This window comes from Asparagus officinalis, chromosome 5 (assembly GCF_001876935.1).
Source record: "Asparagus officinalis chromosome 5, Aspof.V1, whole genome shotgun sequence".
Classification (NCBI taxonomy): Eukaryota; Viridiplantae; Streptophyta; class Magnoliopsida; order Asparagales; family Asparagaceae; genus Asparagus; species Asparagus officinalis.
The window spans coordinates 42562259-42588927 of NC_033798.1; the positions used below are offsets into that span (position 1 = coordinate 42562259).

The 26669-nt window shown below is 35.4% G+C and overlaps 1 protein-coding gene across 1 annotated transcript in view; it reads left to right on the forward strand.

Annotated features, from left to right (window-relative positions):
- Positions 1184-26669, forward strand: part of LOC109842889 — a 29591-nt gene continuing 4105 nt past the window's right edge. The window contains 13 exon segments of the mRNA XM_020411798.1: positions 1184-1419; positions 2829-2973; positions 5855-5922; positions 6032-6085; positions 6200-6283; positions 10734-10819; positions 13639-13719; positions 17050-17180; positions 21339-21380; positions 23401-23477; positions 23553-23558; positions 23560-23614; positions 23695-23776. Coding sequence (XP_020267387.1) covers positions 1319-1419; positions 2829-2973; positions 5855-5922; positions 6032-6085; positions 6200-6283; positions 10734-10819; positions 13639-13719; positions 17050-17180; positions 21339-21380; positions 23401-23477; positions 23553-23558; positions 23560-23614; positions 23695-23776 — 1012 coding nt within the window. The 5' untranslated portion in view covers positions 1184-1318.

Below are 26669 nucleotides of genomic sequence, written 5' to 3' on the forward strand. Positions count from 1 at the left end.
CACTCAAATGAATTCGACACACAATCATAAGAAATCATTTCTCACTTTGGTTTTTAGATGGGTTGAAAATGTAGAAAATGGTTTTCTTAAAGCTATGAAAAATTGGCTCAAATGGGAAATCCATTTTGTCATTTTTGGGACATCAAAGCACATAAAGCAAAAAAACTGACAACCAAATAATTTTTTTTAACCTCATGTGGGTTGGTGTTGTATCAAATATCAATTATAATTTAAGTTTTTCACGTGGATAAATTCTTATTTTATGTGATTGAATCCAACTAATGAAAATCAATGAGGATTAGTTTCCTACTCCATCTTGTCGAAGGAAATCCTAAAAAACACTTTCCAAGAAAAGTTTGGAGTTATTTAGAAATGATTTTCATTTCCTAAGATTGTTTTGTTTTATAAAGAAAAAGGGTTTTTTTTCCAATATCAGTCCATCAAATCTTTCGTATTTTGATATTTGTCCTCTACATTTTCATATTTTGAAATTAGCACCCCAAAATTTTAAGTATTTTCAACATAGTCTGCCAAATCTTCATAGTTTTTAATTAGCCCCTTAAATCCTATATATATTTTAATATTAGTCCTTCTCATTATCACCAGAGTGAAAGATTAGGGGACTAAATTTCAAAATGCTTCAAGGATTAGGGTACTAATTACAAATATGCAAATTTGAGGTACTAATTTCAAATAAAATTTGAATATCCGATGGGCTATAAATAATAGGACAAAATTTCAAACCTGTTTGCCAAAAAATTCCCCAAAAAAGATCCGTTTCAAACTTAATTTCAAAAACCGACCTAGTTGGACACAAACTGGGTCGGTTTTTGAAAAAAAAAATCCCCAAACTTCACGGGAGTTGAAGTCCCGTGAAGTTTCTTCACGGGACTCGTGAAGTCCCGTGAAGTTTCTTCACGGGACTTCAACTCCCGTGAAGTTTGAGAACTTTTTTTTAAACAGACCCAGTTTCAACCAACTGGATCTGTTTTTGAAATTAAGTTTGAAATGAGTCTGTTTTTAGGAATAAAATTCGAAATAGGTTGGTTATGAAAATTTGTCCATAAATAATATCAAAATAATCAAGATGCGGTGGACTAATACCAAAATACCCCTAGAAAACAAACAACCCGGTTCGTCTATATAGGGACGCGTGTCATTAAATTCCACAGGGGCACCAGAACTGGTCATTCTCGTCAAGAGAAAGAAGCCGGATCCCGCTCGAGAGCGAGAACAAAGAGAACGGAAGTGCGAAAAGAATAAAATTAAAGCAGAGAGAGAGGAGAGAGAAAGTGCAAGAATCAAGAGAGAGGGACAGATGGGGAACGTGATCGGAGATTTGATGAACAAGGAACCTCCATCGCCGATGGTTCTGGTTCCGCCCATCTTCGATTTCCCTCCTCTCGCTGCTCGAACCAGGTCACTCAACCCCCACCCCCACCCACCTTCCCCCCTCGATTTTTCTGTGATTTTAGTCCTTTTTTTTTGCAAAGAGAGAATTTCAACCCTAATCTTGTGATGAAAGAAAACCGCACCAAAATCTAACCTAATAAGAAATGTAACTCTCAAACAACAATTTATATCTGGGATTTGGTCTTTTTTGTATTTACATTTTCTGTATTTTTGTGCAATTTTCAACCCTTAAATGATGTTTTTAGTTAATTTTGTATGAATGTGCTTGTCATTTTATGTTAGAAGAAAGGACAAATTTTTATTTTCGACCATTGTTAAAATTTGTTTAGCATTTTTGACCTACTTGAATAATTGAAATTTATCTTTCTTGGGGTTAACCACTTGACCAACTATTGTAATTATGCTAGATTTGAACTTGAAATTATATATCGATTCCCTACTTGCCCTTTCAACAGCATATAACTTATATTGCAATGGGCTAACCATGTAGCCAACTACATGGGATTGTCAATCCCATGTAGTTTTTTCATTATAAACTTCATGGTCCTGTGAAATTTAGCCTAGTTCTAAACTACATGGGATTGAGAATCCCGTGTAGTTTAATTTTCTACTAAACTACATGGGATTCTCAATCCCGTGTAGTTTTTTACACTTATTTATCAATTTCGACCCAGTTTCTGCCAAGTTGCTGAAACTAGGTCGAAAATGATAAATAAGTGCAAAGTAGGTCGAATTTGATAATTAGGTTTTAAAAATGATTGAAAATGAAAATTTTCCCTAGAAGAAAAGTATAGCGAAATCTAACCTAGTGAAAATTGGCCCTTTTATTAAATCAGGAGGTTTTGTTAACTTACCAAAATCTAACCTAACAAATTCAACCTCTTACGAACTTGCCTCTATGATTTCCTTTTGCATTAACCCATTTCAGGATTTTTACCCTTTTGATAAAATTTAAACTTTCTTGTGTTTTAGTTAATTAGCTTTGCATATAAACGATCTTGCGTATTTATGTTTGAAGAAACAAATACAAATATCTGACCCAGTGATATTTGAGGTAGTCTGAACTTTCAACTTTCTTTTCTGTCAACTTTCCTGTTGCCCCCACTTTGGATTTCACCCTTTTTGATAAATTTCAATTTTCCTGTGGTGTTTTATTAAATTTTTCTTAAATGTACTTGTAACCTTAACCTTGAAATAAGACACACGGTAAGAATTTAACCTAATAAAATGTCACCCATTTCAGGATTTTATCTGCTTGTTTTCAAGCTTCAATTCTATTTTGGTGTTTCAGTTAATTATTATGTGACCTAACAATATTGGAGAAAAATTTCAATCATTGAAGGAAGTCTCCTTCCAATTAATATAATCTGTTGTAATGTCGAGCTTATATGAAAATGTTGCTCTTTGTCATGCAGGATGCTGATTCCAGCATATGACTTGCTTTTCGGAAAGCTTGCTCTACGATGCCTTTTCGAGGATTACTTCGAGGAAGTGAGGAATTTCAGCACAAGGATTATGCTAAAGCCCTTGGAAGATCCTCACGTGGACATGATTGCAACAGTATCCTAAGAAATGTTAGTTGCATTTTTCAGGATTTATTAACTATCCTAATTCCATTAATTGTGTATGTTGCTTTTGTGTAAGGGTGGTGATCGGTCTTTCCTGCTATGACCCATGTTTTGTCATGGACATGCTCAACACGTGCATGGCCATGGAGCCGAGCTCAAAGCAAGGCTTGAATCTGATCCATTAGACTTCTCGACTCAAAGGTTTGGCCGAGCTGAAGCAGGTTTGGCTCTTGGTAGGCCCTGTCCAGCATGTGTGACATGCACAAGTAACTCTAGATGTTTAGTGTAATAAGAACTCCAGATACTTAGTGTATTATAACTCTAGAATTTAGTTACGGAATTCTACAATGGCATATGGATAAAATGAGAAAATTTGAAGTAAAAATTTTGTAGAATATTTTTGAGATAAAAGAAAAAAGTTGAAAAAGTTAATTCAGTCTTCTAAGCTTCTGACTATTAAATAAGAAAATCTTCAAATCTTTTGGAGAGTCATTCACTCTTCGGATCCTATTGGTCTTTTGGAGAGTCTCATTTCTTCTAATTCTCATCAAAACTATATATGATATAAGATAAAAACGTTCATTTGAGTTCCTCTAATAATTCAGACTTTATTTAAGCTTATATCATATATTCTTCCTTTGTCAAGTTTTTAGCTTAGAATCTTGAAGCAGAAACAAAAGAGAACTATTTAGAAATATAAACTTTTTTATAAAATGCAGAAGAAACAATCTATTTGTAGCTAGTTTGTAATTTAAGTTGCTACCTTATGGACAGGCTGATAAAGAAAAAGGAATAAAGAAGCAGCACCTAGAGTTTGTTAAATTTAATTCTAAGTTCTTTACATCTGAACATTACGGAAACAGTTTGTACATCTCCTTCCAATTAATCTAAAGCTGGAATTAACTTCTCTGCACTAGGTAGTCCATGTGGCTCTGTTAATTTCTTAAGTAGGCCAGAGCAGATAATTTCATAAAACATAGGCAAGCTACAGTTTCTATTGAGGTTGATACCACATTAGTTATAATTCGAAATCAGGAGAAGATTGACGCAACACTGAGCTGAGACTTTCTACCATGGAGGAAGGTATGGTTGCTTTGGCTAAGCGTTACTCAGATAGCATGTGACCTGCTCCAGCAGTGCCGTCTCGAAAGACAATGTCTTAAAAACCGCCTAGGTGGTGGGAGCGTCTAGGAGAGCGTGGGTCGTTTACGTGGACTGCACCGTAGCACCGCTTAAGTATTAGTCGTGATTTCCTCCGCTAAAGTCTCTGGGTACTCCAACCACTTTGAACTCCTCTTCCTCCGCTAACTATAAACACATCCTCCTACTTTCAGAAAATCTTCTCCACCACCAATTAAACAAAGAAAGAAATTCACCTAGGCACTAGACGCCAATCTGGAGCCTTGCAGTGCCTAGATCTTTCTATAACATTAATATTTATTATCAATTACTATAACTAAAAATTAAAAAAGTGAAAAAGTCCGCCTAGAGCTTTCTGTAGCCTTGTCCAAAGAGTTGAAGGTATGTGTGTTTTTTTTTTATCAAGGAATCATTATATGATAAAGTGATGAATATTTTGCTAATTTCAAACTGATCACAATTGACTTATTGCTAATACATACCCACTGCTAACTGAATATTGGTAGTGTTATCAATGCGCGAGGCGCAATGCAGGGCGCAAAGTCCCTTTAAGCGCACATGCGCAAGGCACAATGTGATGTGTGTCCCTGAGTGAAGCGAGACGCACAGTGCACACATAATTTTTCAAGATGGATAATCAAGCGAGAAAGAACATTTTTTAATGAATTTTCACATATAATATGTCAATATCAATTATAGGTCTACTACCAAATTACAAAATAAAGTTTTAATTCATACTGCTAAAAAGGCCTAATGGGATTATTTTTCTTTTTTGATATAGCTGATCGGTAAAGGTCCAATTGAAATACTAAAGAACAAAAATATACGAGGCTACACATAGGACGTTTGCAAGGCTCAAAAAGGCACTGCCACATCATATGTGAAGCGCTATGCTGCCTCGCGTCGTAGGGCACATGAGGCGCATTGAGACGCGCGCCTTTCAAAACACTAAATACTAGTGTTTTTTGGTCATTGTATTTTCCATTTCCTCATCTTCTACTAACAAATCGATACTCTCTTTTAAGGTTTTTAAAAGGCCTCATATGTACTGTAACTTGTTATTAAAAATTCTTTATGTATTCTTCAATTTTTCCACGTTCTATCCCTTTTTTCCGCCACAATATTAACCTAATAGGATACTTATATTGCAGTTATTGTACGTTAAAGTGTAAAAGTCCAAGCTACGGTTAATGGAAATTGCACGTAGTTGTTGCTTACCAATCAAAGATTCTCGAAGATAAATCTCTCCTATCTGTTCTCTCAATTCTCTGGTTTTTATGGACCTACCCAAGTTCTCCGATATGTATGTCTCCGCCCTTCTTTGTTATGCAAATAGAGAAAGCTTATTCCTTTCATGCTAATCGAAAATTTCCTGTTGGTTCCATATGATCAGCATTTATGATGCTCCTTCTTCCTCTGGACTTCAACTTGAACAATTCTACAGTACATTATACCCCCTGCCATCTTTCAATCCTATCCAAGCTGAAGATAGTTTAAAGTATCTGAAAGTATTACGTGATGCATATAGCTTTTCTAGTTGTCTATTTTCTAGACTACTGCCTATTTATAGAGCTCCTTTTGTTATGGGTTAATAAGTTTTACATCTAAATGCGTATTGTTATTGAATAAATAACTCCAGAGATATCAGATTCTTGTGTGTTCCAGTTACTGTATGTAGAAAATATCTTTTTTCTTTGTAGGAAGTGCAAAATTGTGTTCCTTAACCTATCCAGGTATCTGGACCCCTTGAGCAGAAATCTGACAAACATGTGGAAGGAAATGCATTATTTCGCTGGCAGAGGTTTTACTTTATCCTTTTCATTTTCTAGATACTTCCTTCTAGTTAATAGACTTTTTCTGTAGTAAATAAAAATTTGTGTAGTTCTCATTATTGCTTTAATTTATGACAGGGACCTGGATGATCCACATACATTTTTGGACTTCTTTGTATCTACTTCTAAACCGTAAGAATCATGTTCTTGGGACTCATTTGCTTCACATTTTATTTGACTAAAGATTTTTTTGCCCTTTCACTTGATGCGTGCTAATTCTTTACTATCATCGTGTTTTGTTCTTAGCAATCTACGTTTAAGATCATGTGCATACTATCCTGAATATGGGTTTGGAGCTTTTGGTATATTTCCACTGCTGGTTCCTAATAGGTATGTTCTTTTCCCATTGCAGTTAAATCTTACAGAGACATTACCTTCTAAAAAAAATCAGTTCTATCAAGAACAAATCAACATACTTGATAAGTTTTATTCAATTTTATTCTAGATGAAAATATTACCAAAATGGGAAATAAGTATCTGCAGTAACATATTAATTCTGTCTGCATGTTAAAGAGAATCAGTTGTAGTTTTTGGTGTGGTTGTGAAGCAAAATGCAAATGTTGCTTGTTTATTGTTTTGTTTCACGTGTGTTTAGGGTATGAATATAATAGACAGATACTTCCGTGATCCTTTCGTGCAGATTATTAGACTGGCTGATATCAGTTATTTTTCCTTTGACCATAATGAATTATATCCTGTTTGGAATTATCATAAAGGAATCCATTTTATTCTACAGTTATATAGACCCATGGAGCAGTACATTTAAGTTAACATATGGCTCATATTTGTTTATCTGCTTTTCTGGTCACTTGAGGTAATACTGCACCTTTTTATATTGACCTATGAGCTTTTGTGTCCAGGAGACGAGAAAAAGTAATCCTCCTTTCTATTGTAGAGAACTCCATGGTCTTGAATATTGTTGTTGCTTTCAATATGTGAGAGCAAATGACTTGAAATCTCATCTACCCTGGCTTTTTAGTTGGATGGTAAAATCTTTTTGCATTACTAAGTGCAAAATTGTTTAAATTAGGAGCAACAATATTTGATGCGGAAAAATAGTGTTCACTTTTAAGATGATAGTATGAAGTTATGCAAATGCGAAGCATAGATTTGAGTTGCTGATAGGAAATAGCACTGCCCTTGGTCTTTTTAGTAAGTTTGAAAATAGAACTCAAAGCCATTCCTGGTATTGGCTTGTAAGATTGGTTTTTCCAATTTCCATACAAATGCTGATTATAGAGCTTTTTTCTGCCTAAAAAAGGTATGCTGTCCATGGTAAGATTTCTATACGCATTTAAAAAATTAAATAATTATTTCAAATAAATGAAGAAAGTAAAGGTTCAAGGTTCTGACTTGATTTGAAAGAATTCTTCTTCATGTCCAAACTGTTACTGCTAAGTTTAAGGGCTATATTCATTTATTAAACCTCATTTCGCATGTAGAAGCAAAGATTTGTCTGATTTAAATTCCTGTTACAATTTATGGCTTTATGCTTTCAGCATGCAAAGTTTAATCAGTCCATCCTAAAGGCAATCTATTTTTACTCTGCAATTTTCTACATCCTATTGTTAATTGCTAAGCTTGGGTAAGTTGCTTGGGGCCAAGATTGTAAATAAAGCTGAGAGATATTGAAAGAATTTCACATTTTAATTTAATTGGAAATCTCTCTCAAAGTTCATAAATATCAATATAAGCACCTCCTCAGTTAATATTTGATCTTTAAGTTCCTTGAACTGTCACAATAATCATGTTTCAGGTAATCCAGTCTTCCTCATGTACCACATAACCATAAGAGTAGTTCTTTTAAAGAATGGATATAAAAGCAGCAGCAAGTTTACTCATTTTCTTCCAAACATAGTAACATTTTGCGGGTCCTGTGTATCATTGAACGAGATTCTTTGTTACTGGCCAATTATGCCCTTAGAGGTTTAGAGCTGCCCTCTTATTCTTGTCTACTACGTTACAATGTTACTGTTCCCTTATTCACAACCTGCAGCCCTCTTTTAGATAAAGTGATTGGACCCTCCGGGCTCTAGTTCAATTATTTTATCTCAAGGCAGAAGATTCTGTGTACGTGGTCTCCTGATGTGGCTGCAGGATGCGAGATAGACCGAGGCAAAAATTCTGAGCAAAGGATATTTTTCCTCATGTATTCTGATATATTACACAGATCGTGATAGTTGATGGAGCCTTTTGGATTTTCTTGTGTAGATTACAGGCTACAGTAACACAAACTGAGGGAACAGTACCATCGACATTCAGGAATGCAGATTTTTTTATTTTTTATTTTTTATTTTTTTGCATCAGGAGAGTGGCATGAGTTCTCTACTAGTACAACAGTATTTCCAATTTGTGACTATAATAGATTTGGCATTAGAATTTCTCATGTTTAGGTGTTCGGTGCATGAGGCTAGCTTTGTAACTTGTCACAGTGCAACATGTACTTTTACATGCTAATACCTAAGAAAGGTGCGTAGTTTTAGTTAAGATGCTTGCCAACCAGTAAAGGAGATTATTTCATTCGAGGAATACTCATCCTGTTTTGGAAGGATTTTACGACTATATACATGCACTGGATGTTCCTTCTGTTGTCTGCTTTCGATTGTATCATGGAATTTTCTGATGTAGATTTCACTATCATCAATTTATGAGGGTGATAATACCCACGGTTTGAGTCTACTATTTATCATCTAAGTCAAAGGATAGAGCGAGATGGCAGGAATTAGTTGTGTGTTAACATATCTCTTGGCTGAGAGGTTGAAGTACTTTTTCATCCTGTCGTATTGGATTTATTCATATCCTGTTTGGCGTGCATCAGGATGATGAATCAATATATTGTCTCATTTTTCATATTTACGAAGCCAAGCTTTTCAGTCTTAAAGTTAAATTGTTTCTTGCTTCCTTATTAGTTGTTATTTGCTTCTCCTGTTAACAAGCGAACGAGGATATCATTTTCATGGTCCCCACTCCCCAGTGATTGGTTGTTTTATTTAAACAGTACATTTGCACCTCTTCTTCTATTATTTTTTCTTTTCATATACAAGGGCTGAGGGGCTCAGTTTATTGCTAGGTTTTAATCTTTATTTGTCAGTTTGGTTCACTATTTAGATCATATCTCTTGGTGCATCGATTATCGAATAAAGTCAATCTGATTTCAGAGTTTCCATTATTTGTTTTCCAATGTAATAGTGCCAAATCAACTTTTGGTACTTTAGACCTAATATCTCCTCCTTTGCTAAATATTATTAGCGAATATCGATATGCATGGTCATTATTAGCCGATGTGATGGTATTGGTCAGTTACAACTGGATCAAAACTAGCATGTTAAGCATTCTATACAACATGGTTGATATATATGGGTATTATTGACTGATACTTCATTTTCACATTTAATGCACTCCAAAGGTGCCTTGATTTCTTTAGATTTATATTCCACTGTTTACCTTAGTTCTATGTTACCCCGACACGGGATTTTTGGTCCCGTACCCGTGTCGGGTACGTTTTGGGTACGGATCCGCACCCAAACGGCAGGGACACGGCATCGGGTCAATTGCAACTTTAAAGGAATTCGACGAATCAAATTCACGAACCTTGGGAGCCCAAAGGCGATCGGAGGAGGCGATCTCATGCCACCCGCGAGAAATAACCAGCAATCGTGCCACGTTGCGTGCGTCCAAAAACTCAACTATCCTCGTCACAAGATCCGATCCAAGAACCTCCAGGGGATCCTGATTGGATTCGATCATCATCGGCTCTTCCCCGCTCTCCCTCCCCTCTTCCGCTTCTTCTTCCTCGGCTCCGACTCGTCTCCTACTTCTCCTCTCTCTCTCTCTCTCTCTCTCTCTTCTGGTTCTTCTGCTCGCTATTTTCGCCATTGGAGGGGAGCTCGAAGAGAGAGGAGGCGTAAATGAAGGGGGGTTGGGAATTAAAAGTGATAGAGTTGGGTTTGGAAAATGGGACTCGGGAAGGAACTAATTACCGGGCTGCCATCAAAAATATCTAGTTGGCGTGTCCTGCTTCATGGGCCTGCGATAAAAAATGGGCCTGTATCTATCTATTAGGCTTGATGTGTCAGGTATCTCTATATAAAAGTGAAGAGCTTTTTACATATGCATCCCTAAAACCTGTATATTTACATCGACCCTTGAATATTTGCATAAACTTAATATGAACTTTTAAGAACTCGATGAAACTTTTCTCCCTTAGCAAATTCCACTAATAGAGTTTACTGGGGAAAGGGTTTGTATTTTTACAAATTTGCCGTGTCCCCGTACCCTACTTTTTACAAATTTGCCGTGTCCCGTACCGGTACCCGTACCCGTACCGGTACCCGTACCCGTACCTAGGCAACATAGCCTTAGTTTCTTGCTAGTTATGTATCATGTTTCCCGGGGAAAAATATTGATTAGGATGTTCTGTGGCATGAAAGTTATATGAGGGAAAAAGGAAGACGGGGGAATAAAGGGAATATATACCAAACTTTTCTTTCATTTCCTTATGTTCAAGCATAAATAATGAAAATACTTCAGTAACTTGTATTGTTTCTCTATGTTTATTCTCTTTGGCATCATCTGCAGGAAACAAACGTAGTAGACAATTCTTAATTTCCTTTTACCTCACTGGCATTTGGACCAAACAAGTTGTAGTTCCTTTTCAAGTGAATGTTCTTCCGAGTTCCAACTATGCTTTGTAGAAAAATATCTTGGTCTCGACCTCTATTGTTCAATTAAAATGTTGGATATGATTTATGTCTTATGATGAGCCTGATTATGGCTGCAGGGTACGTCCTGAAGATTATGGTTCTGTGGGATTAAGATATGGATCAGAAAATCTATCCATTGGGACTACATTTATGCCATTTCCTTGTGAGTAACGGTTATATGCTTACCTATTTTCCTCTGTGCACAACCAAAATCAAGTCATTTTCCAGTTCTATTTATAATGAAAATTTTATAAATGGTTCATCTAAGATATAAATTTCAAACCCGACCACCATGTGTAATTCTTGAGTTTATTTCTTTTTGAAAATAAATCGACTTTTAATATATTTCCTTTAGAACTTGCATCAGGTTTGAATTCTACAGTGGGTAAAGTTGATGATTTTTTTACTTCTCTTTTGTATTATCTCTAGAACTTGCAAGATCTAATTTATACGCCAAAGATTATTTTACTTTTCTTTTATATTTTGTCTGGTATCCCTTTCTTACTGAAACAGATCAGGACTCATCATTTGGAATGAAAATAGCAATGCAACTAAGTTTTGGATTAGCATGTCTTAACTTATAATAGAACTGTCAAAAGTCTATTTAGTTTTGGCTGGCACCTCAGACGTTCATTTGTTCAATAAGTCAATAAGTTTCATGATATGGGCACGAATTTGAAATTCTAGCTATGGAAGTAGACATAATTAGAGAAGGGTGCATTGGGTGATGGGAGTTAAGAATATTTTCATGAAGTTACATAAGAGCACAGATAAGGAAAAAGAAAAGGATCTAATCTATGATATTGGCAAACAGAGCATGACATATGTTATAAGTTTCACAAAACTGCTGTGAGCTTCTTTTTTTTTTTTTGGGGGGGGGGGGGGGGGGGCCTCAAAACCAAAATAAAATTTCTTATAAAAGAAAACTACCATGAACTTATTCGAATCTGCAGAAAAATATCATGAGCTATTGGAAATTGTTGCTAAAGGTGTTAACTGCTTGGATAAAAGGTGTTTACTACCCTTGAAAATAGGACAGGAGAAAGAGGTTAATAACTTAAAGTAGATATATATATAAAGTACATAATTGAAAAATTGTCGGAACACATGTGACAACTTATCCTAACTTGGTATTTTGGTAATAACAAAAAGGTTCATGGTACTTTTCTCTAATGGGGAAAAAACAAATCTGTGATAATTTTGTGCAAAACCCCTAAGGTTCATGGTAGTTTTGTGAAATTTAGCGTCGTTAAATTTTCTTGGACGCAACACTTCTCTCCTTTTGCTATATCAACATATCATAACACATTGGATTAAGTGCTGAGTGAGACAAAACATGGACTAGCAGGGTAGTGATAAAATCATTCAGATAGGGAAGAATATCATTTTAAGGTGTATACTCTAAAAAAAAATTACTAGAGGCAATTTCAGGTTCAACATAGTCATCGCCATATATGTGGATAAAATTTCTTACGAGCTTAAGATACAACCCATATTACAGATTGTCTGTGTGATATTTTTCTTTCTATATTTGAAATTGAAGATTCTTCTGGTGTGCTCAAAAACTTTTATTGTTGAATGTTAACAGTGAGCTAAAGCGCTTTTTTATTTACTGACATATACATATATATATATATATATATATTATATATATAATATAATATATATATTATATATATAATATATATATATATATAATATATATATATATATATATATATATGAACTATGAAGTTGTATCATTTGTAACTGTTAATCGTCTTGAGTCAACCTATGTTACCCCGGACACTTCAATCTAGTCCCTACCCGTGTGCGGTACGTGTTGCGGTGCGGATCCGCACCCAAACGGCGGTGTTGGTACAGCAAATTTCACTCGCGAGCCGAAGAAAAAAAAGCCGCACCTGAAAATTTGAAAGAAAGGCCGAATCGGGCGCTATTTGAGCCCAATAAACTCAAGCCCACTTGAAATCAAAGCCGAACGAAGCGATTTCAGCGCCCGATTCAGCGATTCTGAAGCGATTCTGCCCGACGACGAAATCAAAGCGAACGAAGCAATTTCAGCGCCCGATTTCAAGCGCCTCGACGAAAGCCAACGACGAAATCAAAGCCTTGACGAAGCAATTTCAGCCGCCTCGACACGAATCCTCTCCTCGACGACGAGCTTTGAGCGAGGAGTGAACGACCAGCTTCGATTTGAACAGTGAAAACCCTAGCCCGAAACAAATTCTTCGACAGCGACGAGCTTCGACGGAGGACTGAAGCTTGGACGAGCTCCGACAGAGGATTGAGGCTTGGACGAGCTTCGAGGGTCTTGTGAGGGGCCATCGATGGAGGACTGGCTTTGGGTTCGCGAGGAGAAATGGGAAGAGGCGACGAAGATGAAAACCCTAGGGGGAAGTTACGGTTTTATATGGGGGAGGGGTTTGGGTTTGGATTCGGGTTTGGGTTTTTTTCTTCACCTGTTTTTTATATGGAGTGGGGTTTGGGTTTGGGTTTTATATAGGGGGAGGGGTTTGGGTTTGGGTTTTATGTGGGGAGGGGTTTGGGTTTGGGTTTATATAAGTAATAATATTAGTTCTAAATTTTTAAATAAAATAAAAATAGCTTTCTATTTCTTAGAATTGTTAAATAAAATAAAAATAGATTGTCATATTTTAGGGTATATTTGCAAATGTAATAGGTATTTAATTCAACACTGATCTAAAGTGAATTATTTTATATATATATACAGCCGTGTCCCCGTACCCTATTTTTTACAAATTTGTCGTGTCCCGTACCGGTACCCGTACCGGTACCCGTACCCGTACCTAGGTAACATAGAGTCACACACTGTTGAAAGTTATAACCTAATTATAGCATGCCTCTCTTGCATATTTGCATGTTTTTTTTGGCTGTTAGTTTGACTAACCTTTTTATCCCACTTCAGCTTATTATTTTTCACATTGAGTTACTTTTTAGTTAATTAATTATGTTGTTTTGCAGTGTCTAGCCAGACCCCAGTTTCTGCATGGCTAGTAGGAAGGCTTGGAAGACTAAGTGCAGGAGTACAATACACACCACCTAGTGAGTTGAACTAGATTATTTATTTAAAGCGCTTTATACATTAGAAAGTTTTCGTCGTATGCATGACAGAACATATTTTTAAGTTGTCTGGTTTGTAATGGTTGTGGTAAACTTACTTTTTGCAGTGCAAAACTTCAGCAAAAATATGAGGTATCAGGTGTGTTAAATAACTAGTAGCATATAATTATAGAGTAAGATCTTAGAAAACCATAAATTGAGGGGAAAATTTTACAAGAGTGCTGCATCATGGTGGCAACAATTAAGGTACAACATGTCTAGCAAACATGTTGATAAAATGTGAATGTTGATATAGACTAGAGGCAGTGTGCTAAAACATTGAAAAAGAAATGCATCTACATGAAGTTAAAAGGTAGCTCATCCGATAAAAATGAGGAACTCGGCATGGGAAACATATACGAATAAGTGGTCCTACCCTAGGTTATTAGGAGGGAGGATTGTATCATATTTATGGGAGCATCTCGGATTAGGGGTAGCATATGAACACCTACTGAGGCAGTTGAAAAAAAGATATGATTGTTGATACTGAAATTCCAGATAAAGGCTTGTTGCCAAGGGGGTGGGCTGACCCCTGATGGTTTAAGGATCACTTTAGTTTCAAATATGGAGTTAGGGGTATATTAGAACATTCTTCAATTCTATTTAACATTTGTGTATAATTCAGGTGCTATTTAACATTGATGAGCTCATTAGATAACCACTGATGGATATTCTTAGCCTTCTAGAACTTCCTACTTATGTCAACGTGCCTTTCCAGTTATTGGTATTGCTTTGCTACAGGTGTTAAATAATGCAGTTAGGTTATCTTGTTTTCTTTTATTTAGTCCCACATCGCTTAGGATTCTAGAACTTCTCTCCTTGCTATTGTATATAAACACTTTAATGCAATGAATAATATTGTCTCTTTCCTTCCCAATAGCTCTATTCTTATGATAGTATCAGAGCATTGATATTAGCTCTAGAGAGACATCTTTTTTCTTCCTTAATCTCGAGCCGCCAAGTGGGTTTCGCTACAAACTTCATGCTAACCCTTAACGGACTCGACACTAGTTTCGACCTCAATGCACTGCCACCAATGCTCACAACCTCTACTCATGGCACCCCCAACATCCACTGCTAACATCACTAGAAGATTACCCACCATCCACCACTGCCAGCACCACGAGATCCAAACAAGATTCTGCTATCGACGCCATTGTCATTCGAAGCACTACAACTTGCTATCATGGCAGAACCCTAACGCTGCTTACTCTTGCAAGCACACTGCTGCTATCGCGTTGTTCTTGATATACTACCACCTCGCACCCTAAGTCGCTTCCAAACGCATGCTCGCCCACCCAACATTGCCAAACCAATCTACACCTAACGACCGCTTCCAAACCAATCTACACCTAACGACCGCTTGTGTCATGGCACAGCCTTAACTCTGCTGCTAATCATCACTATCACAACCTTCCCTGTCGGACCTTGACCTCGATTGCTGACCCTCATCGTGATCGAGAAACCCTAAACACCGCTCAACCTCATCACTATCTTAATCTGCTCCGCTCGCACCTCTTGGCGACAACGGCAACTGATCGCCAAGCCTCATTGGTGCTTCGATCTGCTTCGCTTGAAACCCACTTGGATATCCTTTTCATTTACCAATAACAATGCCCTTCAAGTGTTCGGACTGAATGGCTCAAAGTCGCCCCCAACCACTGCATCACCTGTCTCTGGTAACCACCACAACTATGATCTTGCTTCTGCTTGATGCTTCATCGCTGCTCACGATAACCTCGCCTCTTGAAACCCTAGCTAGCAGCTCGCACATACTCTAAATGAGGTCGTATTTACATCGCCCTACCAGGCGTTCGATGATATATCGCATAGCAGCCCTCGCTATTCTGTTCCACAACTACTCTCGCTAGGCAGATCATTACACACCAACCCCTGTCCCTCGCGCTGCAACATCCTGCCCTTGCGCAGCCACCAACATCCATCTCACCACTACCACAAGCAGCCCTCACTGCTGGTAGCGCTCACCCTTGCCACAAACTCTAAGCATTCAATCCCCTACATAACTAGTCCACCCACCTCAGCCTTCCTGTTATGCGCACCACCCAGAACTTCACATGCACACTAACTGTTTGACTTAATGTCTCAACTGCAGCGACCATGACAGTGACACCGTTAGACCCTCTCCAGCTGTAGCGCCCACAACAGTGACATCCCCGGAACCTATCCATCTGTAGCGCATCCAATAGCAACACCGCCAGACCATCTCCATGACCAATGCACATGGTAGCGACACCACCATATCCTCTCCATCTGTAGCCCCCATAGTAGCGATACCGCCAGATAAGACTACAGAACTTTATCACCTCAGTCCAAGATCTCATCGGACAGTACCACGATCTTATCGCCTACAATTCTAACAATTGATGTGCTTCAATCTAACCACCTCTCGTTGAAACCATCACAAAATTTGCTCATCTTATCCCACCTCTCAATTCTCTACCCACCGCGAGTTTGACGGGGGTGTTAAATAATATAGTTAGGCTCTCTTATTTCCTTTATTTTGGTCCTACATTACTTGGGATTCTAGAACTTTTCTCCTTACTATTGTGTATAGACATCTTATTGCAATAAATAATAGTCTCTTTTCTTCTATTCTTATCAGCCGAAACCTATCACAGTTTTTTTGCAGTTTCATGTTGGAATTATGTATTTGGATTTTCCTTCTTAGTGATCATTTTCTTTTCCTAATTCCTATATCATATATCAAAAGAAAAGTAAGACTATATTCAAGACCATAAGCTAGAGCCCTTGGCATGCAATAAATGTCAATGGTCATATGCCATATATTCAGAATCATGGTAATGAGCATAGAACAACCACCACCACCACCACCATTGAAGCACACATGTTTTAAGATGTCTTCAGTTATTCAAAATTTAATTATTTGAGAACATTAGGTGACTATTAGTAAAACTATCAATCCTTTTCTAGAAGGATAAGGTCCTTATGAAATTAAGAGGAAAAAACACTTTTAGTTTCTTCACATGCATGCTAGCACTGAATCTGGCAATCCTCACAAAGCTGGGTGCAATTTTTAGTACGTGACATCTGCTTTGTTTCTGTAAACACTAAATCTCAGGCGATGTTACTTCAACCATAATTTGATGCTTTTTTATTGATATTCTTATTCTATCATAATTTAGTTATTTGTATCAAAAACACATCTTATACTTCAGTGGACTAAAGCACTGGGCATGAAAACTGGTCATCAACTTGTAGCATCAACTCTACCTTTTTTTCTGAATTTATCAGATGATATCAAATATCCAGTGAGCTTGAAGGACTTAAAAAACTGGAGCTGTGCAATTGGATATGGGTTAGGTTCAAGCAGCCCCTTGAGCCCATCTTTCAATTTTGCCATTGAGCTTGTTAGAAGTTCACAGGTTTGTTTAATATCCTATGCATCATATAGTTATTTTGGTCCAAAATAAATACTTAGCGTTTTGCTTCAAGACAATATGGACGCAATCGTATTACTCATTCTTATAATTCAAAAATAATTACTGATTTCTTATTATGTAAATATGCATGAAAATGACTAATAAGAAATGTGTATATCATGTGCGGGCGCTTGTCCACTTAACCTATATGCATGGCAATGACTAATTAAAATTTTGGAGAAAGTTTGTGATACTTATTTGTGCTTTAGAAACTTCATTGTAGTTAAGAAAAAACCGAGGAAAGTTCATGGCAGTTTTACGTTGCTTAACCAAATAGAAATTACCAAACTTTATGTGGAAGTATATTCATCTTATTCGTAAAATTTTAGAAATCTATAGGCTGTTGAATGAATAAAAATCATAAAATCCCTGTAACATTTATGTTTCTTTTATTAAGTTGAAAAACTGCTCGTTTTTTTGAACTAGATACCCACACTACCCCTTAAAATCATACTTATAAATGAGGTATGAGCTAAAACAAACCCAATTAGAGTCGAAGGATGGTATCATGTGTGTTTTAAAGTAAATCATGTAATAGATAGTTAAGTACACTTCCAAGAAAATGTATGTATATATTCAAGAGGTGTCTAATGAGTGTCGGACATGGACACGGATATGAAAAGTGTTAGACAAGGATACAGGAGCCCATATGAAGTGTTAGGGTAGCCTAGAAAAGAACTAATTGAGGGTGGAATTGTTGTAGTTTGCAACTCAAGAAAAACATACATCTAAGGTTATTTCTCTAGGTTAAATCTATTTACAAACCAACCTGCTAATAAAGAATAGATGATGCTTCTGATAAAAAAGGGAAAAAACAGTAGTACAACAATAGGAAGAATAAGACGAAGATTAAGTTTATTTTCATGTCTAGATCAGGCACTACATATCAAAATTATCACATAATTCTAACCTCCATCCAAAAAGTAATATTTTTAAATAATGTATATTTATATATGCCCAAAGTACCTACATTGAAATATAAGTAAGATTCTTAATCCATACTAAACTGGAATTTTAAAATAAAGTATCTATAGGCAAATACTAGTCCTAAATAAACAAGATTTTTAAAATTAATCTAAGATCTCCGAACATATCCTAATCCTTACTAAACAAGAATTTGAAAACATACTAAAATTCTCTATGTTCCAATCTATAATTAAAGTAAGATTTTAAAAGTAACTAAGTTTTTTTTACGAATTCTTCAAATCCAAATTAGTCTTGGATTTTTCTCGATTACACTTTGATAGTTTATTTTTTTTTATTTCAAACTTTCTCACTTGCATGATGAACTCAAAAAAGTCATTCTACATTCATTTTTTTAGGGAAAAACTTGACAAAGTTTTAAAATGGAAAAGAATGTGTCTTGGAGACTGACAATGATGAATTAAGATTGCAAAAATAGTGTGAATGATGTTGCGATGTAACATGGAACTTGATTTGTTATTGGCGGCAGTTCTAGAGTAATAGCAAAGTTCATATGAACAATTTTGGAACGTTCAGAAGATTTTCTTCAATCATCGGTATGGATCTGGCTGGAATCATAGAAGTTGTCACCCACTTGCACAAGCTCGTTATGAAAATTGGTTGCTATGAGATTATCAAATTATTCTAGTTTTGCAGACAATAGTTACTTTTATAAATAACCTTTTTTGTATTATATACCTCTCGCTGTCAATATATCATAGGAAGTGTCATACTCATTCTGATCTAAGGTTCCTGAGATTGGTTTATTTTGCTAATTATTCTATCAATAATAACAAATTTCTTCTTCAGTAGTTTGTGTGCAGTAAGAAGAAAATCATGACTATGCTCTTGCTTTTTCTTAAAGAGGAGAACAATATCTTGTAGAAATTCTTCACTCTTCATGATCACAAATATGATAATAGTTTCATCAATGAGAGATGACCACTATAATGATTTCATATATTTTTCAGAAAATGATGAAACATGTCCATAGTCGATTCGTTATAATCAAGATCGATCATAAAAACATGAAATTGTATTCTTGGAATGGTTTCAAGTATTGAAACCGATTTATTTGACATGTTATCCATTTTTTTTGAAGGTTCTAATGATGGCCTCAAAAAGTCTTCTTTGGTATATCATTATCATCAATCCAAAGAACTGTGTTGTCATGCTTATGATTTCACTAAGACAAGACTATAGCATTTACACATTTATATTTACACATTTATATCATGAGGCATCAGAGGATTGTCTTCAATCAAAAAATAAAGTGGAAATTAATTGGAAAGTATATATTATTGACTTAGATCATCATTGTTCAGTTTGCAATTAGAGGCTACAAGTATAATCAAGAAGGCATTAAAACTCAAATAAATAAGAGGTGGCAGTTTCTCAATGCCTGTGAAGGTTGGAAATTATTTCATCATTTGCAAGTCTGTTAGAAATGACGTGTAATGTAAAACTTGCTTATATATGAACTATGATAGTGATGTAGATGTCATAATGTTGGTTATTTCTGGCATTAAGACCAATTAATGAAGAAGTAATAATGGTGCAACAACAGGGAAGAAAACTAAGGTTTAGTTTGTTTGGATCAAGTACTTCACACAAAATATTCACTGAATTATCAAATCCAATAATTAATTAAAATGTTAGTCATGATGTACCATTACAGGCATAAAGGATCAAAGTTGAATTAAAAGTAAGATCCTAATCCTAACTAAAACTACTAATTTAACTGAAAATTTTCTAACTAAACTAAAATTCTAAAACAAACTAACATGCTCTAAACAAATCTAATTCCGACTAAAGTCTGATGTTAACTAAAATCTCTAAAAAAGAAAATCTGTCCTAATAAAACTAGGACTTTTTTACCCTAATCATACTGGGGATTTCTTCCATTCTATCTAGAGTAGGCTTTCTTCCATTTAGATGATAATTTGACTAGCTTGTTTCATCTCCAACTCTCCTACTGGCATCGACGAATATAAGGAGAGCTTTATTTATATCTATGCTGTAACAGTAACACACGTGTGTGTGCGCGCACACAGACACACACACATACATCTCTATGCCTGTGTGTACAAACATATCAATATTCAATATTCAAAATAATGATAATGCATAATGTAACACTCTACCTCCTATTAAGGGTTAACCGAAAAATGCAAATAACATGATGCTTAACTTAGGTTATTTTGTTTATTAATTATTTATATAATTTATAAATACAAACTATTCATAATAACTTTAATAATTAGAATCATCAAAATTTTCAAACATGTCACACTTAGGAACAAAACATTTTGTTACTGTTCAATATAAACAAATATAAAAGATGTTCATAATAGTTTTAAGAACTAGGAGCAAAATATCATAACACAAAAATACTTTGATCAAAATACTTTAATTTAATATAAGCTATATAGATTTACTAGGAAGTGTCACAATTGAATACACAAATCTACAATCATAAATTTATAGCTCGTTCATAATTATATTTTTTTATTAGTTATATTCATAATTTCACAATCACATAACGATGTCACCAAAAAGAGACATGAATGCTTAACAAACAATTCAAAAGTAATTACTTAACTACTTCAAGTCTTGAGAAAGATCTATTCCCAAGTCTTTAGAACTTATATTGAAATAACGTAAGTTAAATTGAAATAACGCATGTTTTATTGAAGTAACAAAAGTTAAAATAAAGCATATTTGATTGTAACCACGTAGAGTTAGGATGTGGTTGAGTTATTTTATAAGATTGTGTAACATTTAAGGCCTGTTTGGTTACATAATGCAAAATTTCTCAATTATGATACTACACACATCCTCTCTCTCTCTCTCTCTCTCTCTCTCTCTCTCTCTCTCTCTCCTTACACACCCTCTCTCTCTCTCTCTCTCTCTCTCTCTCTCTCTCTCTCTCTCTCCTGTTTGGTTACATAATGCAACATAACGAGTTACTCAACGGATTTCTCAATTATGATACTACACACATCCTCTGTCTCTCTCTCTCTCTCTCTCTCTCTCTCTCTCTGATACTTTTGGAATTAGAGTTATTCCATGTTATATATCCTTTGTACTGATATATTTATCAATTGTTATTGTATTTATGATCATATTTGTTTGCAGCTCATTGCATCATTCTACCAACATGTTGTGGTTCAAAGAAGGGTAAGCCATTTATGCTCTGTTAAATTACAGATTAGGTTTTTTTTCCTTTCGGTTTGAACATTGATATAGATTCCAAATTTGTCTAATATGTTTTAAAATTGTAAGTAATTCATCCAAACAAGCTATGCCTTGTATTTGCTAAATAATGAGTTAACACTCTAGCTCCACTTTATTGCTTATATATAGTCAGTATATTCATCGGTAAATATATATCAGCCGAGTATACATTGTTTCTAGGTGAGTACTGGGTGTCTACTTCCCAAAGAAGACTACATACCAATTTTCCTGGATACTGTGGACTATGGAGTATTATTCCACTTTGCTGTATTAAAAAGAATTGATTACTGTGGACTATGGGTTATTATCCCACTTTGCTATATTAAAAGAATTGATTTATAAGACTTTGTTTCTAATTTCTTTCATTATATGAATGCTAAATGACGATTACTGGAGAAAACTATCCCATCTAAGGGTTGCCCACAGAATATAATTAGATTTTGGATTTTTTTCCATCATTGTTTTGTTTTATTTTTTTTTTCTGAACAAAGGACGTGTCCAATCAATCATTATGTCAAACTAATTCATAAGCTCATGCCTATTCTATTAGTGATGTCATCTGCCTTCATCGTCTTCCTTTTTCAAATGAAATTCAGTGAGAGAGATAAATTACCTTTTACCTCTGATTTCATTCTTTGGCAAGTAAAGAATTTCTTTATTTGTAGAACTCTTAGAAGAAATTCCTTTTCGGTTGCTTGACCACCCCTAATGAGTAAACTTTAAACTCAAGAGTCAAAACTCATCCTCTTCCTTCTCATTTTGTCCTTCCTTTCACTTATTCAAGTGATGACAGGAAAACCAGAATGTATATAATCTGTGCTAGGTATGAAAGATCAGCAGCCAGATGGTGATTGGTATGGAAAGGAAGCTGCAGTGCCTGGCCCTTTATATACATATCCCAATGATGCTGTTGAGTAGACCATCTACTTCAAACTACTATCCAAACCACTAGCATCATGCTTGGATTTAGATTTCTGTATTAGCATCATGTGATGGTAGAAGAGGTAAAGAATTTTTTTCTAGTCAGAAAGAATTGATGGGCATTGTTGTTGCATTTTCGTAATTTTCCTGACGGTTTATTTTATCATCTCCCTTTACTGTTTCAAAGAATTGAGCCTGTTCCTTGGATATAGTAAAGCTTCCATCACATGAGGACTCCATTTTAGAGCTTTCTGAGCCTGCTCCTGAAGGCTTGCATCTTAGTACTGCGTTTTTGTACTCATTAGGACTCTCTCAATACTACACTATCAACATATTCATTTATTTCCTTACTGGTTTTTGTTAGATATCCTGTCCAGTTCAACTTTCTTATTGTCTAGTTCTATTTATGTTCCTGTCACATAATCAGAGAATAAGAAAATCAAGCCAATATGCGGTTATTATTTCTGAAGGAGATCTGAAACTGCCTCCATATTGGCAACCATTTTATACTTACCAATAACAGTTCAAGCAATCATTTATTCAATCACTTTTAGGAACTATTCTTGAAGTTGTATATGAGTAAAGCATTGCTGCATTGATGGTTGATTACCGGTCATATTGCTTCTTAATCAATAACCTCTTCCCCATTTGCACCATGATGTCATGAAACTTTTATATAAACACAGTTACAGAATTTTTATATATTATTAACTACCATAATATGCCAACGAGTCTATAAATATTTTGGTCATGTATGCAAGTTATGACTTATTATACACATGCTGAACTTAATTAAAGAAAGTAATTATCCTATGTTGGATTATACTTTTGCCAACCATATGTGCGTTGACAATAATGTTAATTGTGGATAGTTCACTATATTGACTGCATTTTTTTCACTTTTTTTCTCTTCACTTTAACCTCCCACATAGAAGATATTCTTCATGAAATTTTATTCATTTTCAACTATTTTTAGCTTAGTATCCATGAAATATAAGATATTGTGAACGAATGGATAACGTCGCCTCATTGTATTGTACAGGTGAATAATCCATTTGAAGAAAATCAAGTGGTTGGGATTAACAACTACATTGACTTTGGTTTTGAGTTGGCAACAAGGTATAATGCATGAACGCAAATTCTCATATTAATCCATTAAATTTTGTAACCTGGTTTTTCTTTTTTTATTATAAGGATTGATATCTTCATTTCAGATAGCTGCATCTTGGCAAGCGAACAAGAACTTCTTGGTGAAGGTGAGAATATCATTGTTGATTTTAAGGCTTGAGTGATTGATTATATTTTGGTTAGACCATTCATTTCTTCATGGCTGCAGGGGAAGGTAGGACCAGTTAGTTCCTCCATAGTTTTGGCTTTTAAATCTTGGTGGAAGCCTGCTTTTACATTTAGCCTTACAGGTATGCCACATTGGAGGATTTTTTTTCAATATGCGTATTCTTATTATAGCATTCCACAGACTACAATATCATCTAATCATACCAAGAAAACAGATGAACTATTTCAATAATGGCACTGATGTTCTAATAAGCTGTAAATACTGTTGTTTTTTTACACATGACTGTAGTTTTTTATTTTTATTTTTTATTTTTTACTTTTTTTTGACATGATATGGGTCTATTTTAAACAATTTATAGAAGCGAAGTAAAAAAATGCACCTCCGAGTTTAAAGCTCCATCCCGTCTAAGTGGGAGGGATAAAAAATGCGAAAGCTCTGCAGAAAACATGTCAAACCAGACCTCCAAGTTTGTTTGCAAAATCTACACTTTCATTTATGTAGTTAATAAAAGTATGCTCATGTAACACATAAAAATTCAGTGCATTGAGAAATATTCTGGAGCGTAAAAGATGATAATATTTTCCTTTTATATGGAAGTTGTGTTTGTCTTGGGGCTTGATATTAGCAAAAGCAAATGAGAATGCATATCCAAATGCACAATACTTGCTCTAATCGAAATACAGGTCCTCCCACTGCAATTAATTTTTACATGTACATTTTATATTTGATCAATGCCTTAGACTTCTGGGACATCATTGACCAAGAGTTTGCTTTATTGTGTCAGGCTTTCGCTACACTAAATGCAGGGGCTGAATTTGTAGTAGTGTGTTTAAGTAATTGCAGTTCTTTATTTTATGGTAATAAATTATTGCATTCTCACAAAAGAAGGGTACAGGTCTGGGTACTAGTTTAGATATATGTTTCTAGGAAAGTTTATTATCTGAATTAGAATCGCCCAATGAACAATGGTAGATAACATGACATCTTGTGAGCTTTATTTTATTTTATTTTATTTTATTTTATTTCCATATAGTTATAAAAGTTGCAAGGGTTCATATTTCATAATGAAAATATTCATTTATTTGCTTCGTTGCATGACAAGATTAAGTAGTTTGAATGTTTCACTGCCTGACTCTCTAGTGATGAGTGCTTTATTTCTAGTTTATGTTGTCCTTTGCTTAGCCATCACAGGTGCAAGTCATACTCGATTTCAAATCCTAACCAAAATGTAGGTCCAGGTTTATATAGGGTTAAGTTGGGCAAGCTCAAGGTTTGTCCAGTCACAAGTGGACTAGAGTTCTGTTCTTAATGAGGTGCATGTTGATATTCCACACAGGCAGACCCAAATAAGACCTAAAATGATAAATTATTAAACTCAATTTGGTTATACTGGATACTAGAACGTAACATTGATATCCATCTTATGTAATTTTTTTCTGCAGAGTGCTACTGGTTGAAGTTTTGCAATGAGATCTCTTATATGTACTTGACTGGAAGAGTTTAACAAATCTTCTAGAAAATCAAATGTGATCCCAGATCCACAATATTTGAAAAACTGGGGCCTATGATTATGGGAAGTTTAACAACCCATATATCCACATTAAATGTATTATCAGGTGCACAGACTGTTGTTTCTTAAAAAAATTCATGCCTGAAACTGAATGTCCAGCCAGAATCAAAATTTATAGAACTCTGCTATTAATCAAAAACATTTCCCCCCAATAGTTAATATTTGATTAGAGTGACATGTTATGGGAATCATCCAATGATCCAAATCAGGAGGGCTAAATGAACGCGAAGTTTAGACAATGAGCTAGATAACTAAGAAACAGTGGTTGCATACATCACTTGAAAATAGCAAAGCTCCTGACAAAGCAAATTTGATAACACGGTTGCATGTTAGTGATGCTTCTAGGAATAAGTGTCGACCTTAGTTTTTTTTAATTCTTTTTCTCTCAATAGTTTCATATTTCAATTATATTTCTTAATGATGTATATGTGAGAGGCATTGAAGTTCAAACAAACTTCGAATATATTTGTCAGCAAACCAAACCTACCGACACAATCTATCACATAAAGGAATAACTAATGATAAGCTGAGAAGATAATCAGTTCATGAGTAACATATATTTGTTCTTACAAGCAGTGTTTTCAATGCGCGAGGCGCAATACGGCGCGCAAAACATCTTTACACGCACATGCGCAAGGCGTAACGCTATGCGCGCGCCTGAGTGATGCGAGGCGCACACCACACACATAATATTTCAATATATGTAATCAAGACGCTATGCGCGCGCCTGAGTGATGCGAGGCGCACACCACACACATAATATTTCAATATATGTAATCAAGAGCGAAAGAACATGTTTTTAGAATTTACATGAAAAATATCATGATAAATAATATCTTGCTACATAATCACAATATATTGCCTTAATTTCTAATACTAACACCCAACATAGTAGCAAATTTCATAAATTTTCAAATCAAATGTTAAATCAAGACATATCCAAACTAAGGATTAGTAATGGTCCTCAATTGAAGATTATTAAAAAAAATTATTGGATTTATTTTTCTTTTTGGGATATGGAATATCAAGTATAAAGACTCGATTGAAATGTTAACAAACAAAACTATATGAAGAAATGTACTACATGCATCCTACACAAAGTACGGATGTACGCGAGGTGCAAAAGGCGCTGCTGCATCAGATGTGGGGCGCTTCGCCACCGTCCCGCATCGTAAGGCGCAATGAGGCGCGCGCCTTTGAAAACACTGCTTACAAGTACTCTTGATTATGGCCAACAAGGGTACAAGGAGTGCGATCGTCGCTTTCACTCACTGTGGTAGAGGGACATGTGTCCCTAAACACAAATTAATCCTAAAACTAACCTTAAACCCAACTCTAAACTTAACAATTCCCTATTCTAATTGAGTGACCGTCTAAGGCCAGTCGCGTTCGGCGACTGTCCTTAGATTTTTTCGCATAAGTATTGGTGTCTCTATGCAGTTAG